At 42.2% G+C, this 22294-nt stretch overlaps 1 protein-coding gene and 8 non-coding genes across 10 annotated transcripts; 5 read left to right on the forward strand and 4 right to left on the reverse strand.

Moving 5' to 3' along the window:
- Window positions 1-2454: 2454 nt before the first annotated feature.
- On the reverse strand, window positions 2455-22283 carry LOC139329547 (store-operated calcium entry regulator STIMATE-like). Of its 2 annotated transcripts, XM_070959929.1 has the most exons (10): window positions 21224-22283; window positions 19322-19370; window positions 19124-19219; window positions 18861-18982; window positions 18436-18548; window positions 15486-15563; window positions 15139-15282; window positions 8971-9078; window positions 4900-5023; window positions 2455-2639 (listed from the first exon to the last, which is right to left on the reverse strand). In XM_070959929.1, exons 1-10 carry the CDS (start codon window positions 21447-21449, stop codon window positions 2524-2526), a joined length of 1176 nt encoding a protein of 391 aa, XP_070816030.1. In that variant the 5' UTR covers window positions 21450-22283; the 3' UTR covers window positions 2455-2523. The 2 variants fall into 2 exon arrangements, with proteins under 2 accessions (XP_070816030.1, XP_070816029.1); XM_070959928.1 differs by lacking the exons at window positions 8971-9078; window positions 15139-15282; window positions 15486-15563; ... (3 more) ...; window positions 19322-19370; window positions 21224-22283 and adding an exon at window positions 5182-5272.
- On the forward strand, window positions 4054-4125 carry trnae-cuc (transfer RNA glutamic acid (anticodon CUC)). The gene has a single exon. It is a non-coding gene; the product is annotated as a tRNA-Glu (tRNA).
- On the forward strand, window positions 6942-7013 carry trnae-cuc (transfer RNA glutamic acid (anticodon CUC)). Its single transcript has one exon. It is a non-coding gene; the product is annotated as a tRNA-Glu (tRNA).
- trnar-acg (transfer RNA arginine (anticodon ACG)) lies at window positions 10415-10487 on the reverse strand. Its single transcript has one exon. It is a non-coding gene; the product is annotated as a tRNA-Arg (tRNA).
- On the reverse strand, window positions 11002-11074 carry trnar-acg (transfer RNA arginine (anticodon ACG)). The gene has a single exon. It is a non-coding gene; the product is annotated as a tRNA-Arg (tRNA).
- Window positions 11738-11810, reverse strand: trnar-acg (transfer RNA arginine (anticodon ACG)). Its single transcript has one exon. It is a non-coding gene; the product is annotated as a tRNA-Arg (tRNA).
- trnae-cuc (transfer RNA glutamic acid (anticodon CUC)) lies at window positions 13284-13355 on the forward strand. Its single transcript has one exon. It is a non-coding gene; the product is annotated as a tRNA-Glu (tRNA).
- Window positions 16057-16128, forward strand: trnae-cuc (transfer RNA glutamic acid (anticodon CUC)). The gene has a single exon. It is a non-coding gene; the product is annotated as a tRNA-Glu (tRNA).
- trnae-cuc (transfer RNA glutamic acid (anticodon CUC)) lies at window positions 16941-17012 on the forward strand. Its single transcript has one exon. It is a non-coding gene; the product is annotated as a tRNA-Glu (tRNA).
- Window positions 22284-22294: the final 11 nt, after the last annotated feature.

Consider the following 22294-nt stretch of genomic DNA (forward strand, 5'->3'; position numbering starts at 1 on the left):
TGCCCAGGAGGAGGGGCAAAAAGAGTGTGTGTGTGTGTGTGTGTGTGTGTGTGTGTGTGTGTGTGTGTGTGTGTGTGTGTTGTCCTGGAGTATTGACCAACAGACCTGAGCTCAATGTGCAGGAGGCCCTGAGGTACAAAATGTTGGTGCTTGTAAAGCTCAAAGAAAATATCTGTGCTCAGGCTGGATGTGTGTGTATGTTGGTAGGACTGAGACTGAAGTTACACTTAACCAGATGTTTGGCAACATGACAAGCTTTACACCCAGAATGTCGGTCCAGTGCAAAATATCTCAAAAGCACCAATTAGTGATGGCAAAAATGCTATTTAGTGCAGGAGAAATTTGCCCATACAAACATGGTACATTATGTCACAGCCGTTGGTTCATAATGCAGCTGGATGTGTGTGCTGCTCCTCATCATCTGCACTAAAATAAACCTGTCAGTTAATGAAGTGCATGCACGTATCAGAACGCCTTTTGCTGTCTGAATAATCACCAGATATGAAAATAAAACTGCTAACTTGTTTATTTATTTGTTTGCTTCACTTAGTGCTTTTCTCCTCTTTTGCTGGACTTCCCCACTCAGCAGCCTGCACTGCTTTACCTGATGTGTGTTTATGTCATTTCCCACTGGCTGACAAGCAAACAGTAGAGCACTGTAAGAAAATTAGAAAGACTCTTTTTGACTGTTTTTTTTTTAAGTTAAATTATTAAAAAAAAAAAAAAACTGATTAGTGGCCTGCAGGCATAGTGTATGTACATGAATCAGACCTTTCTGATGTGATACTGAGGCAAATAAACTTTTGGCAGCAGATTGCAGTTCTGCCACTCTGAACCTTGTGAACAAACAATATTATTTTCCTACTTGGAAAAGACTGTAATCTGCTTCCATCTTCATCATGTGGCGCTGTGTTTGGCACACCAGGTCGAACGGGTAATGAGACAAGTGCTGGACAACGATGACCCACACATTCTGTACCTAAGTTTTTAACTTGGATGGATGTCAGGACATAGTCTTAGTGATAGATTCAGGGACTATATTCAGCAGAGGTTATTTGGGGATTTGTTTTTAAACAGGTTGCTTTCATAGAAAAAGCAAAGCAAATTTTCACCTTGCATCTTTTGCATGAATATGGCCGCTGGACCATTTATGTTCACTCACCCCAAACAAGCAGCGATGCAACACCCACATCTGAAGAACGGTGCTTGTGTGTTTGTGATCATCTTAGCCTCTGAGTGAACTCACAACTCAGTTAGTAAGTTATTTCCCTCCAGTCTTTCCTTTTCCCTCTCATCTCCTTGTGTTTATGATTTACGATTCATTAAAAAAAGCAGCAATCTCCAGGGCCAAAAAACAAAGCCAATGCCTGAAATTGCCAAAAAACTGCAGTTCCTCCAATGGCCACTTGAGGCTGGCTCCAAAATCAATTCGATTCCCATAGACCCATATATTGAAATGTTCAATTAATTATGTGCATGGCATCCTTGAGTGGCAGCTAGCCTTTAGGTTCCAGTGAGAAGGCTTCATTCAGCTGCACCCACGCTCCACCTCTTTGCCCATTTATGGACGAGCTGGCACTTCATCTAAATACTACGTTAGGTTCATTCTGCTTGTTGTCAGCTTTTTCTGTCAGCTGTTTGGTGCTCAGAGTCCAGTGATCATTTTCTGTGGGTTTGTCACTATCAGTAACCCTTTTCACATAAACATAGTCATGTGATCCATTGCTGGTATAAAAGTATTGATTATAGCAGCTTTAAAGCAGCTTTTTTTCCCCAACACTTCCTCCTTGGCAAAGCATCCAAAACCTCACCAAAATGTAAATAATTTAGAGGTGCTGACTTTGTCCATACACAGCAGTTTAAACACTGAAATTAAAATGTAGCTACATTAATAATAAAACGAATCATCACACGGCTGCTATTTATATTCACCTTCACTCAACCCATTCGCATGCATGTGTATATCAGTGCTGACGTATTGGGTTTGCAAGCATTACTTAGCACTTTATGTTAGGTCATTAACATTGTGATGTTGAAGTAGAGGTCTTAAATATTACTTGATGAGATTAAATGGCACAATTACAGTTTCCCTGCTTTTCAAGTCTGAAATATATGACATAGAAATTTACCCTCTTTTGTGATTCACTGCCTACAAATACTAGAAAATGAAGAAATTCAATACAGGGGAAAATAGTTTATTTAGGAAAAAGGTAAGTTAAAAAATGAACAAAACAGTCTTTGTCAGCACTGATAAATAACTTATTTACAGCGTATCAGCCACATGAATCCAAACCTAAGCCAAGTCTGATGCACTCTGCAAACTGCAAAGTGCAATAACTGCTTACATAGCAGTGATGTCAACACACAGCTGGCACACAGTTAGTCCATTTATCTTTCTTCAATTCAGCTTCATTTAAAAATTATTATTTTTTGCACTCCATATTAGGCAGGATCACCATTGACTCAGAAACAGAGAGACATCAGTGTGTTGTCTCTCTGCTATTGCTTTGCCCTGAATGATGTCTACTTGCTGAACACACTGGCTCCAGGAGCCTTGGTGGCAGCAGGCTTGTCCATGGCCGTCTCTGTCCCCGTCCTCACAGCGCTGAACACAGATGGAGCAACTTTGCCCATACGTTCTAAACACAGAGACACACAAGGTCAGGAAAACACAGGTGACTGCTCATCCTCAGCAGGTAACAACAACTCCACTCAGGTGTCTTTGAAGGAAGCATGTGAGAACAGAAACGTCTGCAGCAATCCCCTCTGTTTCATCGCATCTTCCTGCCGGCCTCGTGTTTGGGATGCAGCACTCTTGCCAGCTGGTTCTTGTCTGATTCCCAGTTGAAGAATTGGGATTTTCATGTATTTACAGTAAACACTGCCTCTCCATCCCAGCTCACATGATGCCTTGGAATCATCCAAGTGATATTTCTAAATCATGTGAATTATCTGTAAAATTGGAAAAAGCATACACACGCAAACATGTAAAATAAAGTTCTCTCGAGTGGTATTCGGAGAGCACTTTTGATTTACTGAGCTGCAGATAATGAACGTCATTTTGTTTTGACTCGTCCCACACACACACAAATATAGACTTAAGATAAGTGAGACAACATTAGTGTGGGTGGGAGAAGCTGAAAGGGTACAAAGCAAACCTGAGGCCAGACTGTTTCTGCTGTCAAACAGCGGGTGGGAGTTATGCAAGTGCAGCAGGTGGATGGTGTTGGCAAGAGCACAGTTTTAAAGGCATCTGCAGATTACTCAGCATTTGAGCAGCGAGCAAGAAGTTAATTAAAAAATGATGAAATATTATAATACAGGCAAGAATGAACTTGAAGTCTGCTCCTGAATGGTATTTGGACTGTGTTGGGAATTAGCTGCAAAAATTCTTGCTGTGTTTCCAGCTGAATTTGTCTTAATTCAGCAAAACCCACCGCAGGCATTAGAGCATTAACACAGCAGCATTAAATCCCACCTGGTATAATAATCATAAAATAAGAGGCTGATAGATATCTAATCGGCCTTAAAAGCAGAAAGTGGAATATGTACTGTGAGTACAAATACAAGTAAGCTGTATACAATGCTGTACTGTACATTGTACTTGACTTGGTCATGTAGTAGTAACATTATTATACCTGACAGAATGGTTTTAATTTCATTTCAACTATTTCATGTACCAATATGTAATAAAAGTAATAAGATGGCCCTGATTGTAGCCCATAACTGTACTGAAATAGAGTGTTTACATTAGTAAAAGTAAGCTTTTACCGTCGCAGCTGAACGTGATACCGAACGCGTGACGTCTCAGGTGACTGACGTTAAATTCCACGTGTATAACATTAGCTAGCCAGCAGTGCTGTGAGGCTGTGAGGCTCTGTGCTATGGCAAGCCATCCTGCAGCTCTATACACAGGAAAACGAGGCTACCAGTGCGCGAATCTGAAAAACAATCAGGATATTTCACTTCCACAGACTCCATTAACCCAATTTAATGGCCAAAAGTCGAACTATGTACCTTCTTGAAAAATTATGACTCTTCAATACGCATCAGTCCCTGGTGGTCTAGTGGTTAGGATTCGGCGCTCTCACCGCCGCGGCCCGGGTTCGATTCCCGGTCAGGGAACATTTATTTATAACTGTGGTATAATATAATGCGTACATCTTAAACGAACATGTGTTAGTGCATAAATTAATGGTGAAAACCGCCTTTAAGTAAAAAAGCAGACCAGGTGTGCTTCAGCAGGCGGACAAATTCAAAAATAAATCAACAGATATTGAATAATTAAACATCATTACACATAAAAATATACATTTGATATGATTAAATATCAAAAATGTATAGAAATAAATATCACAATGGATACAATAATGGACTGGGACATAAGTGTAATGAATTTATTTATACATTTAATTTCTGTCTTTCCACAGTTCTGCTTTTGTAAACATTATTGTATCATGTATTTATTTTGGTTTCAATTTATTTATTTCCATTTCATTTGTTAATTCAAATATCTGTTAATTTGTAAGTTAATTTCATCTGTAAAATGTTTTATTCATTTATGTGTGTTCATTTATCTATTGATGAATGTGGAATTTTTGACCCTCTGTGAAAGAGACCAAAGACCACAGCACTGTGTGAAATAGCAAAATATCCATCGTATCACATTGCCCAGCATTACTTAAAGCCTCTTCTATTGAAATTGCTAAGTTGGACAGTTAAGTTACCGTACACCAAACTGCCAGGAGGCATGATATTTAATTCACAGTGGAGAAAGATCCCAGTTGTAAGGATAGAAAGGCAAAATGTCTTTAGAATGAGATCTTTAACATCTGATGTGACCTCATGTCTTGTGTTTCAGTGTAAAAGGAAACAACATTAATAAAAGGCTTTACTCACCGCACTCAACCATGACCTCATAGGTCTTACTCTTCACCTCGCCCTTCAGTCCCAGTTTACTGCGGGCTCCTTTCAGGTCCTCCTCCTTCATCGGGGGACGCTTCTTCTTCTTCACCTCGCCTGACTGGAGTATAGTACAGAGAGAAGGGGAGATTATGAATGTCCAGGGTGAAAAGAAGGAAAGTAAAGGGTGTTAACGCTCTGCTCTCACATCTAAAGAACTACTATACGTCCAATTTCTGGAAATAATCAATACAGCATATTTGACTTGTAATGACTTACTTGTGACATGGTGATTGAAGTCGGTGTAGAGTCCACAAACACCTCGTTCCAGTGTGATCAATTTGCTTGTTGTTTTTCTTGTGTGTGTCTCTGTCCCCCGGCAAGCCTGACAATATATATAGTCCTGGTCCAGACCCAGTGAGTCAGTCAGACCCCCTTCCTTCTGTCCCACTCTGCCTGTTGTCAGTGTGTATAATTAGGTGTGACGTGAGGGATGGTACAGCTGGAATGGGTCCCCCATCTTTTACGATAAGCTTACAGGCCAACAGCTGATAATTCTGGACACAACACAAGAGGCTGCCTGCCCCCTCCTCCCCTGCAGACCCTGGCAGGGTACCCTCTTTTTCAAATGCTGGTGTGGGACTTGGGACTAAAAAAGGTATAAAGTGTTCACTACCCAGCAACATCTCACTGCTGCTCCACTTTGGCCTGGCCATTGCTACAACTTGATTTAAGCCCGAGGGAATGTCTTCTTGGGTCTTGTATAAATGCATTTCCAGACTGTTACCACATGAGGCAACAAAATGAGGGCTGAACTTTTAAATTACAGTGAAGCCATTGATGCTTTTCTGATGTGAGTCACAGGCATCAAGCATTCAAGAGGGGCCAAATGTGGTCCCACACATTATCAACCCCAACAGATCCTCTGTCATTGGTACAATGATTAGTTGCTGGACACAAATAATATGCTACTTATGCTCTGAAATCCATCCTAAATTTCAGAACTGGCAACTTATCTAGTGTGTTTAATTTAATTTTGATTACTGTATAATATCATATCATTTTCTACACATATAATGCACATGAGACCCCATTTCAGATCTTCTTTTGCTCACTTTTGTTTCATTTATTGGATTCTCTTGATGATGAAGACATAGTTTAGGCTGTAAGAAGTCAGCAACCAGTCAAGGCAATAGTAGTCACAGGACTTGGCATCATAATTTGAAATAGAGGACGTGATGATGGACAAAGTGACTCACTGTTTTAAAATGACAAACTCAGTGATGCAGAGAGAATCTGAAGGTTGGTTTCACTCATTCAGTCACAACACAGTGGCATGATAATCTTACAGTGTGAGACAGCATCTGTTCTGATTTTAAGAGTTATAAACTGAGAGGTGTGGAAAAGCCAAGGACACAGTCTCACTGCTCATGTGTAGGCTGTGCAATGTTGAATCCTGTCAAAACTTCTACATTAGGCATCTACTTAAGATAATAAACATGTTTGTGCTGGTGCTTATTAGGTCTTTCCAAGAACAACACTGAAAGTAATGAGCATCTCTGTGCATGTGTATGTGGTGTTCTGACCAGTTAAATATCTCTGTCAACCTCCTCTAACAACTCAGACCAGGCCTATGGTATTACAACCTGTACTTGGAGCTCCACAACTGGCCTTTAAAATCATGATACATGGTGTTACTGTGGCTGGAGGAGAAAAACAACAAGCATAAGAAATTATATTCCAGTAAAGAAGAAATTATATGTTAGTTTCAGGGAGGGGTGAAATCACGGCATGCAGTCAAAGCAATACGCGGGAAATTGACGTTTGTGTTAACTGAGGCTGATGAGCTGTATATTACTTTTCTTAAGCGCTTGTGAAGGATGGTCACGACCCGTGACGCTAAACGAGGGTCGTTGCTTAAGTATTTGTGGTGCCGTATCTATTTTTGTACACACAATCACGAACGGCAACCGCGCCTCTCCCCAGAGCTGCGGTGTTCATTATGTTCATGTTTTAAACTTCCGCACTTACTATCACCTTCCCTGGTGGTCTAGTGGTTAGGATTCGGCGCTCTCACCGCCGCGGCCCGGGTTCGATTCCCGGTCAGGGAACGTTGATTTTTCTTTCTTCCATACATCTTACCGAAATTATAATACAAATTCAGCACAAAAAGAACCAGCAATCGAAAAAGTGTATCACATCCTTTATTGGAAAAGCATTTCTAACGATAAATTACCTCCATCAGTGCCTTTGTAATCATCTAGTAGTTTCACTTTGCAAAATACTCAAAGCCCTCTTTATCCTGTTCAGCTGAGAGTTACCGTAGCTGCTGCGAGATGCTGTACTTTCCTCCTTTAAAATGTTCAGTAATTTATTCCTTGCCACCATGCCAAAAACATCATAATGAAATCATCACCATTACCGTAATCACCAGTCACAGTTTACAGTGTCACTCTCCATTTACTTTAGAGGACCAGCAGTCATGCACACTCGAACACACACACACACACACACACACACACACACACACACACACACACACACACACACACACACACACACACACACACACACACACACACACACACACACACACACACACACACACACACACACATTTTCTCTTGACTCGACTGTCTGGTCCACAGTCACTTAACAGTTTAGAGGTCTTAGCATGTCACATTCTTAACATCAGAGCCTGCTGAATGCTGCTTCATGCCTGAAGATCTGGAGCTCTGGATAAAACAGTCCAAAAAAATTAAATCAATCAAACAAAAAACAAACAAAACACCTGCTGGTAATTTCACTCAGGCACATTATTGTTAAAAAAAAAAAAAAAAAAATCAAATCACACAAACAGAAAAGGTATTAAAGTAGTGATAAATGGGAAATTGTGCAAGAAATGGTTCCCATATCTAGTCTCCACACTGGAGTGAAGGAATAAAGAACACTTTTGGAACAAGCATAGTCACCTTTTTGGCCCGAATATAACACACAAAACTTACATTAAAAAACCCACAACGTAAAGTTAGACAAAAGACATTCAAAGACAAACCAAACGCAGTCAGACCACAGCAGCTAACCATCACAAACAGTCTTGTGTCCACAGACAGACAACACTGACTGAGCTGAGGGATGTTGCAGTGTGGTGCTTGTAGTCCTGCAGGTGTAACAGTTGAAAGGACTCTGTCAGAAGATTAAAATGGAAGGTTGCTGCAAGCATTTATGTGCTCCTTTTGACACGAGTAACATTACACAGAAGATATGCAGTAGTAAAGTGTGTCACTGTGCTGGAAAGTGTTAGAAGTTGCATCAATACAGTGATTCAAACACTCTGATGCAATCCTCCTCTAGGTTTGAGGTGTGTCCAACTGTACACACCCTCCCCCTCACACACACACACCCACACCCACACACACATCACACCACAGGCCATGGTGGTACGGCTACATGAGAAGACAAAAGACAAAGTTTACATGGAATCTACATCAGTAATACAATCACTTAAGAGGACTTCTTGTTAGACTATTAAATTAAACCAACTCATTGAACAGTTCTGTTTGCATGACGTTTGGTTCTGTTGTGGCTGTTTAGATTCGCCCAACCAGTGATCCTGGATAACTGCACCCACACACACTGTCGCTGACGTCCAAGCATTATTACACCACTGTTAATGTCTTCCTGTTAGACGTGCATAAAGGATTTAACATCACGTTTGTTTATGGTGAGATTATTTTTTCCTAAACAGTGTCTTAAAACACAAGGCTCACCCCAGGAGTGCCATGTCGAAATGTAACAGTGTTTGGAAGTACCTGGTACATGCTGAAATATCTCCCAGTGTGTTACATCAAATCCCAGGTTAGACACAATTTATGCAGAAGTCCTCCAGGAGTCAAGAGTACAAGGAAGTCTATTACAGTATATTCTTCTGTCATTGAAGGGCGTCCTATGTTTGAAAGGATTGTGTCAGCTCCTAAAGCTGATACAGATTCTGAGGAGGTATTGGCCTGTGAGGCGAACGGCTTCCAGAAGAAATCGGAGCAGTTTAGCTAGGCACGCAGGTCACACAGGGATCCCCATGCGAAGCTTCTTCTTCTTCACCGTCTTCAGGCCGGTGAGGCGACGAATGTCATCCTCGTCCGACTCATCCATTTCATCGTCTGCTGAGAAAAGGATCTAAACAACAGGAATGAGAGAGAGAGTCGGCAGTGATGAAAAGGGCGAATCTGAAGAGTCACTACAGTTTGAAACATGTGAAACTGGATGAGCTGCGAGGACAGATGCACTTGAATAAAATGAATGCTCTCTGTTCCAGTGTTATGCAGACAAGTTTTACTGTGAGCGGGATAATAGCAAAGAAGCTGAAACCTCATTCAGAAGGAGAATTTGTGAAGGAGTGCCTTGTTAGCACTGAAAAAGTAAAACAGTTTCAAAGTGTCTGTTTGTCAGAAATAATTCAAAAATGAAAGAAAGCCTGATGTGGAAACTCAGAGTCAGCATGTGTCTGTGTGATTTGGCCTTCGTGGTGGACATTAACCAAGAACCTCTCAGAGCTCCAGCTCAAGCTCCAAATGCTGTGCTTTTTCCTACTCTGCCAGAACAAAAGCCTGCTATGACATCTGAACATGCTGCTGAGTGTAAAAACGCCTTCAGGCGTTAGCTGAGAGGTTTAATTTGTTACAACGTTTAATGATGAATCAGCTGATGACCTGACAACCCACAACATGAAATCACTGAGCAGCAGAGAAACAGGTTGAGTTGCAGTTGCTCCAACAGTAATAAAAATAGGAAATAAGAGTGTCTAAGAGAACGTAAAAAATAAAGAAGAAAAATACACTATACAACAATATAAATCACACTTAAATGGTAAACAATATGTAACTATGTGCAATATGCACCAATAAATATCAGCGGCTATGTAGAAATATAACTGTTATGCAACAGTCTGCATCAAGTACCAAGATTAAGAATAAAAGAATAACAGAATACTACTACTGCTACTGCTGCTGCTGAGTATCTTCCTCCCCTGCAAATGCATACAAAGCCTCTCAGGTGACGATCACTTCTGGTAGCACCGCCGACTACAGCCCTCAAAGAATGCAATAAAGGTCCAAACGGCACGTGAAAGGAAAAATGTTCCCCACCCCTGAACTATAGGAACCACAGGATCCACAACAAAACTGTGACATTTCTCAAAAATCTAAGTTTACCTGTAAAGCTAATCTTTACAAGTAAATTAAAGTGCAGTGGAGAACAATCCTTGCATGTACAAACCTTTGATAACCATGTATTAATCTAACCAGTGAGGATGAACTAGTGACATACAAATTCCTTTGGCACTTTAGCTTCAGATACTCAATAATAATTCAGTAATATTCTATTACAAATGCTAAATGCAAAATCAAATGCTGTTTCCTCTCAGAAAAACCTGACATGTTATTTTATTTTGATATCTGCTGATGTTGCACCTGAGCCTAAAGCCTACAAACAGTACACCACGAAAAAATAAACACGAGCCAGCCAGGAGTCGAACCTAGAATCTTCTGATCCGTAGTCAGACGCGTTATCCATTGCGCCACTGGCCCGCTGAGTACTTTATTGCAACCCGAGTGAATACATGTGCCTCAGCACGGCTCACCCCTCCCCCACAGCTCAGCACTGTGCTGAAAGCATGCTCTGTGATGCCAGCTGCAGCACACAATCACGACGTGAAACAAACCAAGACGCTGGCTTTTGTCCTCACTGCTTGGCCCATTCAAAGGTTAAAATGACTTGAAAAGTAGTATGATGTTTCTTTTGGTGATCTAAAACCTTCCAAACATGTGGCCCAATGACAGAATGAAGCAGTCATGTTTCTTGTTGTCTACTAGCAAGGGTGTAACTTTGGGGAAAACTTTTGGGGCTGTTGAGATTTCATCCCATCAAAGAAAGTCCAGGGGTGGAGTTAAAAAAGGCATTTAAATTTCTATTTTACACGAGGCGGAGAGACACACCTAAACAACATATGTATCCTAAGTAGTGGAGAGGAGGAGGAGAGGAGTCCTTCAACATTAGCTACTGCTAAGCCAGTAAAAAATGGTAAGCCAAGAAAAAAGCAGACGAGCCAGCCAGGAGTCGAACCTAGAATCTTCTGATCCGTAGTCAGACGCGTTATCCATTGCGCCACTGGCCCACTGAATATTTTCTATGCAGCGGGCCAACACATGTGGCTCAGCACAGCTCACCCCTCCCCCACAGCTCAGCACTGTGCTGAAAGCGTGCTCTGTGACGCCAGCTGCAGCACACGAGCACGACGTGAAACAAACCAAGACGCTGGCTTTTGTCCTCACTGCGCACACAATACACAATATTTCTGCATTAAGAGAAATGCAAACAAAACATTTCCTTTTGTGCAGCTTGATATGAAAAGCATTTCACTGGCAAAACACAAGTTGACTTGTATTTTGAAGTAGGCACAGGAAATGCAATGTCTTATTAGTGAGCTTTGCACTTACTGCTATTGTTTATCAAAAATTAGTCTACAAACAAGACAACTGCTATTTTTGAGAGCATATCAGTTTGAAACATTGCAGGGTGTAATGAAAGAAGAAGAACCAGAAAAAAAAAAGTACAGCGTGAGAATACAGTCTACATTAAATTTGTAAATATGTATGTTAATGTCCACAGTATCTCTTGTTCTGTGTCTTTGCATATGATGTCCCTTTAGTAATTAAGATAACACAACAAGCTACCTTCCTTAGACTGTTAGACTGTTTCCTCTTACCAAAACCTGACAGAGCACGAGCTGATGCTGCATTTGAGCCTACAGAAAACAGTTCACCAAGAAAAAGAGAGCCGAGCCAGCCAGGAGTCGAACCTAGAATCTTCTGATCCGTAGTCAGACGCGTTATCCATTGCGCCACTGGCCCGCTGAGTACTGCTACTGCAACCCAAGTGAATAAATGTGCCTCAGCACGGCTCACCCCTCCCCCACAGCTCAGCACTGTGCTGAAAGCGTGCTCTGTGACGCCAGCTGCAGCACACGAGCACCACGTGAAACAAACCGAGGCGCTGGCTTTTGTCCTCACTGCTTGGCCCATTCAAAGGTTAAAATGACTTGAAAAGTAGTATGATGTTTCTTTTGGTGATCTAAAACCTTCCAAACATGTGGCCCAATGACAGAATGAAGCAGTTATGCTTTTTGTTGTCTCTGAGCAAAATGAAACTTGGGTTTCCACTAGAGGTTGACTGAAGCTGGATTGTTAAAGACTGATATGATAAGGACAGTTTGGAGCAGGAAAAAGCCATTGTGCATGACATGATGCACCATGTCGGTAATGTAATCAAACCAAGGAGCTTCTAATTCATGGTTATCCATTGTGCCACTGGCCCACTGTGTTGTACCATCCTCACAGAACAGAGATCAGCAACTAAGACCCAAACCTGCATACCTGATTACTTCCTCTTGACTTCTGCTTGACCTATACTTCTCATCTCTGCCTCATTATTTGACCACAGGAAGAACAATATCACATGTTGAACAGCTTGTTCAACAGCAGTTAAAAGGGAAGTGAAGCATGCTTCAGTTATAAATCAACATCACATTTAACAAATGAGGAGACAATTCATTATCAGCTGCTACCAGATGTAACCAGTAGGTGATGTCTGTCTCTTTATGTATCCATATTTTTTTTAACCTTTTTATTAACTAAGCAAGTGAATAAGTTAGGATATCACATTTTGGGGATTTTCCCCCTTGGTTTGATCTTCAATAAGAGGGACTTTTAAGCCATTCAAATTTAATTTTTGTAGTCATTTATCTTATCTCCTCTTCTCCTGAATGCATACAGTTTTCACTTCAATCACTCAATAAAAGCATGAGAATACAGTATACATGAAGTTAAATGAGCCCTCCTGAGAGTTGAGAGTTGGCAGCCTGAGCTTTGATTTCATTAAAGCTGCCAGCTCTTCTTACAGACATAAATAAGCTAAAACTGATATGAGAAAAGGCCTGGCTGAAGCTAATTGTCTGATTAGGAATCCAGGAATCAATTTTCACAGATTTGGTGAAGCAGTGTAACAGTAAAACTACTCAGTGTGTTGCTTAGACACATTAGACTGCTCAACTGTTATTAATTAATTATAAGTGTGCTTGAAATTTAAGTCAGTGTTTCACATATAGCCTTGAATCTCACCTTCTCAAATTAAAATTAAATAAGGGCACATTATCCATTTCATCTGGTTGAGTTTCTAAGTTGTATATTTGCTTAGTTGCTGGCTGTAACGACTGAATTTCCCCAGTGTTCATCAAGAAGTCTTATCTTTTACACCAATCTGAATCAGCTGGGGCACATGCTATAACAACTGCCTCCACGTACTTAGAGAAAATGTCATCACACATGTCCCTGGTGGTCTAGTGGTTAGGATTCGGCGCTCTCACCACCGCGGCCCGGGTTCGATTCCCGGTCAGGGAAAATATACTTTATATTTGTGCTTAGTATTTAATATGACATTACATTTTCTCACTTCACTTGTACTACAATACAAATGAAACTGTTACTGTGTGAAATCAATGGCTTCCTTCATTGCAATGATAAGAAAGCATACTAAACATTTATAGTGAGTTTCTTGTGTAAAACACAATTATTTCCTTGAATAATGCATGAGGAAAAAATGAATTAACTGCAGGAACTCAATATGGTCAGAACTAAAACTATTCAACTAACAAGCACTAGAGCACAGTGCTACAAACCTAGGAGGCTACATAACATTTGACTTGGAGCCTCTGACTCAACATCACCAATTTGACTGACTTGTCTGCCTTCATGACATGAAACAGCTGTTCCTTGGGTGAAAAAATGCTTGATACAATGAGCACTGCTAGGGGGGGTCAAACATTTAGCCAATCAGACCCTCGGATGGGACTAACTTCATTGCGGAGCATTGTCAAGCTGTACGCCAGAACAAAGGAGGAGTAACAACACCAATGTGGAAGATGTAAGATAAGATAGACGTTGCCATGGGGGTTTGATCTAAATCGATTAAAAGCACCAATTACTTGATGTCCAAACAGCACTCTGCTTTGAGGGCAATGATTGCCTGATATCAGACAGAACTGTCAACTCAGTGGAGTGAGCAGATTCAAAGATCTGGACCCAGGCAAGGTGGATTTGTTGGTCTCTAGTGATTAGTTAGGGTTAGTTGTGAACTGGGAACCTAGTGTCACAGACATGTCTGATGGTCACCTGTTTAAGATTTGTGACCTAGGTTCAATTCCCGGTCAGGGAGCAGGGTCTGAAAAGGTGAAATTTACATCAGTGTGATGGTGTCCTACCACCTTTGCCTCTGGTCGTTGAATCAAACAGAAAGCATTTCTACAGTAGAAGTGCCTTGTAGGTGCTGCACTCCTCCTGCTGTCAAGTTCTTAATGACAACTGTGATATCACAGTTTCAGAGAACACTGAAAGTGCTTCTGTGCACCACCACCACCACCTCTAGAGACCGTATATTGAAGCTCAACCACTGTTAAGGATTTAGAGTCCCGACTACATGCCTTGACAGCACAGGCTGAAGTCCCTGGTGGTCTAGTAGTTAGGATTTTGTGCTCTCACTGCTGTGCCCAGGGTTTGGATCCCAGTGAGGAAATACTTTTTTTATGTGTCAAGAATACTGAATTAGAAACAGTGTGGTAGCTTTTCACACTGCATTTATACATGTAAACAAGAGACCAGATTATTGAGAGAAATCAAGGGCCTGACCCTTGATGTGAGTTTGCTCTTGAAAATGTGCTTATTCCAGACTGTTGCTATGACTTCATGCATTATGGGTGTGGGTGAACACTGTATGGAGCAGAGCTCTGCGTTGGGCTCATCTACTTTACAAGCTTATAAAACAACTGGGAACCATGATCCAGACAACCATAACAGGTCTCGGGCACGTTCCTCTTCACACTGAGGGTGTGCTGAATTAGTACCAAGTACTTTTGTCCACACCAGGTTGGCAGTCAGTGCTGGAGACCAGGAAAAGCTGACAGGCAAAAGAGTATGTCATGCTGAGACAGGGGTTCAGAAGCTCAGAAGAGGGCTTTTGGAGGAAAGCAGGAGAGGTGTGCAGCTTCAGTGCCAATGGGCATTCACTCAGTCTCCCTCAAAGACTTGTAAGTCTTAACTCAACCTCAACTACATATATGTTGTATTCGCTCGTGAGATGTCTTTTCTGTGGTGTGCGCTACAGCTGTACTGCTGCAGTGAGACTCACCTCTGACTCCGAGTCATCATGGGACAGAGCTCGTCTGTAGCGCACCTTGCTGTTCCCCCGTGAGTCCTCCTCTCTCTCTTCTAACTTTGCTTTTGTCCTGTGTTTCTTCATTAGGAAATTATCTACCACCCAAAACATGAGGGCCTAAAGGAACACAAAAAAATAAGTGATTTTTTTGTTATTCAACAAAATCGAGAAGAGTTTTTTTTACATTCATACACACACAAGACAATGGCCCTGGTATGAAAAAACAGGCATGATTCAGGTAACCAATGACAGAATCTCACTGCACAGTTGTAGGACTGGTGTTGTATACAAAGAAAAACATGGGGTAACATTAGACTTACGTTGATGAAGAACGGAACGATGAGCATGACGATGGCCAGTTCCAGGTCAGGATTCTCTATGGGATTGAGGAGAGCCAGCTGCGACATGTGCACAATCATATACGACGCACACGCAAGCACAGACATAAGCGCACACACAGCAACACAGACAGTAGACCTTGTGTTAGACATCAGAAGTAGAAGCAGTAAGATCAGTTGGGGCAATGATGGTCTGGATCTATTTAAATGGAAGAGGGAACACACACAACTGTTTTAGCACATGTGATAACATGCTGAAAAGACAGTGTAAACAATTCTTTTGACTCTGATGAACATAAACAAGCTATTAAATCATTAGAGAAAAGCTGCGTGACAAAAGGTGAAAATGTCTCTGTGGGAGAATGTCTTACCTCTACATAACATTGGACTTGGAGCCCTTTGCCTTTCCTTGTTATTCATGTTAAGTGGCAGGACTTACTATCAAGGTCAGCATAACTACTGTGATATCACATTTATAATATAATGTTCCTCCTAGTGGTCTACAGACCACTATCACATGCACTCTGTGAACAGAGAACCTGCATCAGAGACATCCCTGGTGGTCTAGTGGTTAGGATTCGGCGCTCTCACCGCCGCGGCCCGGGTTCGATTCCCGGTCAGGGAACGAGTTCTTATGCTATACAGTACAATATACTCTATACACATTCCTGGCAATGATTTCACACTGGTTTACCAGTTAAGGCAACTCACTAATGCAGTGAAGAAGACTGCCAGCAAGTCATGGATGTAACAATACAGGACTCAAATGCACAAAATGTTGCATGATGACAGAAATGCATTCAACACTTTGTTAGAACTCAAGATCATGCGTTTCTGTGGGTAACACTGAATGTAAATATAACTATAACTTAAAAGATTCAGAGGGCACCTTTACAGAGACACATTTGTACTTGTGCACAGTGATTTCTGATGACTATCAGCAATCAAGGGCATGTGTTATGAAGGTGGATAAGTGGATTTGCTGGGTAGTTTTGTCCTTAATCCTGGCTTTCAGGTCCCACAAAGAAAGATGTTTTTGTAACTAGAGATCCACCACACTGGGTTTTTTTTAAATTATTATTCAGGTTGTGGATTAAAGCATAATAAAGAACCACCTCATCTTTTGTACGTGAGCAAAAATTCAGTTTACTATTCCTGCAGGATCCCAGTATTGACAAAACTTGGTGAGGTGGAAGTAACAGCAAAGTACAGCAAAGCCTCCAGAGAGCATGCCTCCCTGACACTAACAGACATCACCGGTGGTCTAACGGTTAGGATTTGGCACTCTCATTGCTGCGGCCCTGACTCAATCCCCTGTCACTTGATGTGCATGTTTAGTATATGATGTGGAAGATTAGACTTGACGTCTTCACTGCTACATGCACACGTGAACAGCTGCAGGCTGCCTGTGAACAGGGAACCTGTCTGTCACAGATGTCCCTGGTGGTCTAGTGGTTAGGATTCGGCGCTCTCACCGCCGCGGCCCGGGTTCGATTCCCGGTCAGGGAACATTCTTTTATAACTCTTAGGTATTATGTCATGTAGACTGACATACATATCTTTGACTTCAAGGAGCATGTCTAAATGCATCCATGAACCCAGCTTACTGTGTAAAGCAGGGGTGGGCAAATTCATTCCACAAAGGCCGTGTGGCTGCAGGTTTTTGTTCCAACCAACCAAGAGCACACAGTTTGACCAATGAGCTGTCTGAAGACTGAGATCAGTTGATTAAATGAGTCAAGTCTGGTGTGCCGCTGCAGGTTAGCCACACGGCCCTTTGTGGAGTGAATTTGCCCACCCCTGGTGTAAAGCTTTAAAACATTTTGATGTGATCATCAAGTGTTTGAGTAAGCAGTCATTGTACAGTGTGTTATTCGTGTACAGATATACAATCAGAATTTTCAGAAATTGATCACTTGTGTACACTTAAATGTATGTCCTTTTCGATCAAAAAATCCCTCCCTCCTACTTCAACCACATTTGGTTCAGCCCTTTGTTACCCCTCTTGAAGTCAGCTTGAACTCCTCCACTTTCAGTTTCAGGTATGCGTCTCTGAGGCCAGAATGGAAGAATGGAAGTGGAGAGATGGACTTGTGTGTCACAGTTGCGTTAAATGTAATCTACCATTTTAGCAATGTTCAAACGTAAGATTAATCTGCGGGGTGGCAGATACACACAGGCCTCCCGATATAGCTGAGGATGGTAAAACTCTCAAACTCAAATAAAAGATTAATCTACAGTACATGCTGGCAAAATGTATGTAATGTTACATATAGATCTGGATACTGCAAGTTGAGTGTGTGTTTTTACATTAGTGCACAGACCGGCCATGTAACTTAACCACCACCAGGATGATGCTGCTCTGATAACGTAAACACACTCTCTACATGCAGAGCTACCAGTTTGCTCTGTGCTCTGGTGAAGGGTTGTCAGGTTATCGTAGGCCACCAGTGGGGCCTGCTTTGGTTGTTCGATAAATCCATGAAAGCATGCTTTAGCAGAGCACATTGGGAACTCATCAAGCTCCATGTGTCCAAGAACCATTAAACTGGCTAAATTATGTGATATCAGACTTTTCTTTTAAATTTGTCATGGATAATGAGAACCTTGTGAAGCAGCAAAAAATGTTGCAGCGTCACGTGTTTTAGTTAATCTGTCTTACTTGACATGGTGCCTCCTGCACTGTGAATATCGCACATGTGCACATCATAATTTCAAGTTGAAACGTTATATTGTGCAGCCCTAGGCCCTGTATTTATGAGATCACTCCCACCATTTCTCCTCATCATCTCAATGAGCATGCATAAGATGAAGGTTGTGTTATTATTTCATCAAAAAATGTTAATAATGGCCCTGAAGAGTGCCGCTACACTATCTTGGATTAAAAAGATGATTATGGCATTAATGGGAACTGATAATGATCTTTACTGACCTTTTTCCACTGGGGGATGAGGAGGACCAGCATGATGAGGACTTTCTCAAACATCATGATGAGGATGTAGAGGATACACTGGCCCAACCACGCTGTGCACTGCACTGGCTCACCTACACACACGCACGCACGCACGCACGCACGCAGCACGCACGCACGCACACACACACACAGGGAAGGAGAGACAGATCACTGTGAAAAAAATCTGCTTAGGTATTCAGATATGTAGCACAGATCATTATTAGATTTCACCGCTTCAGAGTCACACAAACTGTTCTGGGAACAAAAGAAGACACTGGGAAATGTAAGAAATGACATTGCAGTACTGCAGCACGGAGGGTAGCTACTGCCCTCCATTGGGCATTACAGGCATTTAAGGAATGTGCTGGAGCTCCCACTATACCACTCACACACAGGGTCCTCACCGTATTCTCCAAAACGCAGAGAATCCCACTGCCTCCACTCTACAATGGCACTGACGACTCTCACCCCAGCATAGATGAGCAACATGCCCAGAGAGGCATCCAACAGGAAGTTAATGAGGTATCTGGCAGAGATAGAGGAGTGAATGTAACTTAAAACTGCAGTTGGAGCTTTATTCATTTTAACGCAGTTTCTTGAAAATCTATCAGTAACATGCAGAATCAGGGAGCTCAGAGGAGGACAGCCAAACACAGAACTGACTCACAGTGAGCAGGGATCCTCTTCTGTGAGGTCTGACAAGTACACATTGGCAAAGTGGATAAACAGCATCCCAATAGCCTGTTTTGAGGTGTCCAGGAACCTGCAGGGAGACAGGACAGTTGATATGTTTCCCAGGCACTCCAGAGGGTTGCATTTGATGCCTTTGCAGAGAAATTAATTTAAGCTGGCTCAGCTGCCTTACCAGATTTTCCAGGGTCTCCTCTCATGTTTTGGCTCCCTGAAGCGCTTCACTGTGAAAGAAAGTGTGCCACAAAGATAGCGGGACTTTACTGCATTTCACTCATGGAAACACAGAAAAAAAAAACGCAGTTTCAATCAAACAGAATCTTTTTTCTTTTCATTTAGCCGCGTTACAATCCTCCTGCGAGCAGTCAAAGTTCCAACGAGCATTTTAATGGTTTTATAGGTTGTGTGTTTAACTGAAAAGCTTGCATTGACACATTTATCGTTTGGAAGTGAGAGCTGACTTTCCATTTTTGCTCTGGGGTGTCTAAGTAATGGGCTTTTTTAGAAGTCCTCGCTGTAAATATTCTCCCTGTGGAAAAGAGTCATTGGGTTTTTATGAAAGACGGCTCATTGCTGAAAGCAGTGACATGTTCAACACACATAAAGCTCTTGCTGTTCTTCACAATAGTGACTTGTTTTCCATGACACTCCCATTACACTCTTCTTTAAAGTCCTATGAGCTGCAGGAGGGGGCAGCCTTAGCACATTATGATATCGCTTATTTACTTTCATACCATCAGACACAGACCCTAGATGCTTTGCACAAAGCTGTGATACCTCAGCTGAACTATTAACTTGTACACAAGCCCATTGGCCTCACAGAGAACACATTAACCAATCTCACTTGTCAAAGCTTGCACTAAATATTGTAATATCACCCAAACATCGAACTCAAGGCTTTTAGTATTTTCGTGCGGGGAAGTTACAGTGCGAGCTGCGACCTCAGTTTCTGCTCCAAGCAAATGGTGACTTCAGACTAAACACACCCTGTGTGCAGCTGGGTGTGATGTGAACACAGGCGGAGGCCTACTCCTTCTGCCTCGAGCAAAGAAAAGCAGTAAAATGCTGATCATTCCTCAGTGCTTTGACGCTGCTGGGACACACAGAAGTGAGACTTCTCTTATTAGGTCATGCAGCTGTCAGCGCTGTGCCAGACGCTGACCGAATGGAACCATTACTTAACCCTCAGTGAGATTTTTCAATGCCAATGTTTCCCTGTCTATCTAAATAGAAAGTTCTACTGTCCAATAAAAAGCCACCTTAGCTAGAGGTGGAGCAAACTGTGCTGATGAGTCACAGAGAATTTTTAAAAGAATAGCAGCTGTGAAAAATCAGTCTGTGCTATTAAGTATGATTTTGAAATGTACAAGTTTCTACAAAACACTCTCAGTGAAGAGAAATGATTATGACCATTACTATGAAGCAGCTGTAGAGTACACAGAGTTCTTTAAGGTGATGAACCTTATTGAGGACAACTTTTTCTACATACATTGGGACCATTTTTGTCTGCAAATCAGCGACACAAAAGAACTGGAGCTGCAGGCGCTCACTGCAGTTTGAGGGAACCTTCAACACACATAATCAAGGCATGTAACAGCTTATTCCCCTGTCACTGCTGCCTTAACTTCATGTTTTATCATTATTATTTTACAAGGTCTGAATGCCATCTGCAAAATAATAACCTTTTCTGAAAACCACACCGGTTTCCAATTTGGAGTTTTCATGACTAAGTCTTAACCTGAGAGGGGGAAGCCGATATTTTGTGGCAGGGAGGATCAAACATGTGACAGGAAGTCTAAAGAGTTCGCAGTCTTTACTACGACGACAGCGACAACTTCAACAAAACAAGAAGTCACCAGCTGTGGTATTATTGAACTGAAATGCCTGCATTTATCTTCACAAGAGCCAGAAAGCCATGCTATCTTACTATTGTTGTTTCCCTGTTGTAGTCTAAGGCATTCCAGCTGAAATCAATATCGCATTTGATTAACCGAGTGATGCTATTGGATAATTGTCCAGTTCCATCAGCAGCTGGAGTCACATATCAGACACACAGCCGAGCTCTGGTCATACTCACACATCAGCGTGCTGAAAGCCACCACGGCGAGAAGTCCTTGCAGAAAAATCCCAAACGAGTCCATCAAAGCGCCATTCTCACAACCCCGGTTATCAGTAGCCGGCGTCGGGCTGGAGGACACCGACGTATTGGTAAAGGACACAGCGGGCAGCCCTGCTCCACCTGGACCTGCCAGTGCCACGTCTCCGAGCTGGGACAGCATGTTGACACCACTAACAGCATCCATGGGACAGAGGCGCTGCACGAGAATAATTAAAGTCGAGAGCAGTGGCTTTTCACACACACTGCTTGCTTCCCGGTCCTCTCCAGCAGTTGTTGGTCAGCTAATCGATATGTTCTGCTGGACAGGCTTCGGCGAAAGATGCTGGCATCCTCTACCCTCCAGGCGCACACTCATTCTCCCTCAGGCATCCATAGAGCCATAGCTGCTTTTTGTCATATGAGAAGTAAAGCCGTCGATCAGAAAGGTCACTACAAGTTGCAGTTAGGTACAACGTAGCTGGGGCTGACTCGTCCACACACTTTAAAAACAGAGGTGCAGCATTAAATATCAATAGCTGGTTTAGAAGGTCTGTGCAGCAGTGCAAACCTCTCCTGCCTCGACCTGGAATCTTCGCCCGAATATGCGAGCTAACATTAATAACAGACACCACCAGCAGGTATTTAATGAAACGGACAATGCCGCTGTTAATAACGTATTGTAAATGTGCTGTAAAGCGCAGGTCAACCACTGGCAAGTATAATTTTGCCGACAGTCAAACGTCCAGAGTAAAAAGGAGATGCAGCAGCCAAGATGCTACCATTACCTACCTTGCTAGCCCTCAAGCTAACTACTCCGCTCCATTAAGCTAACGCTATGCTAGCAAACTTAAATTTTCTCTCAGGCGCTGAAAACGGCGCGTGCACCGGTTCCTCGTGACTTTCACGCCCGTAAAAACAGCAGGTATGTATGGAAAAAAAATTAAGAATTATTGCAGGTCACGGCTTGCGTTCATCCAGCTGCTTCCCTGCCCAGCAGTGCCCACTCATGTTGACAGACGTTGTATCACGTGACCTGCATGGCAGGGAATG

Source organism: Chaetodon trifascialis, chromosome 3, assembly GCF_039877785.1.
Source record: "Chaetodon trifascialis isolate fChaTrf1 chromosome 3, fChaTrf1.hap1, whole genome shotgun sequence".
Lineage (NCBI taxonomy): Eukaryota > Metazoa > Chordata > Actinopteri > Chaetodontiformes > Chaetodontidae > Chaetodon > Chaetodon trifascialis.

Excerpts from the sequence above, each read along its gene's own strand:
- LOC139329547 (XM_070959929.1), bottom strand. The coding sequence starts at position 21,449 with ATGGATGCTGTTAGTGGTGTCAACATGCTGTCCCAGCTCGGAGACGTG. Across the intron at positions 19,371-21,223 it reads GGCTTTCAGCACGCTGATGT|TGAAGCGCTTCAGGGAGCCA; the intron begins GTGAGTATGACC and ends TTTCTTTCACAG. Across the intron at positions 2,640-4,899 it reads TGAGGTCATGGTTGAGTGCG|AACGTATGGGCAAAGTTGCT; the intron begins GTGAGTAAAGCC and ends CTCTGTGTTTAG.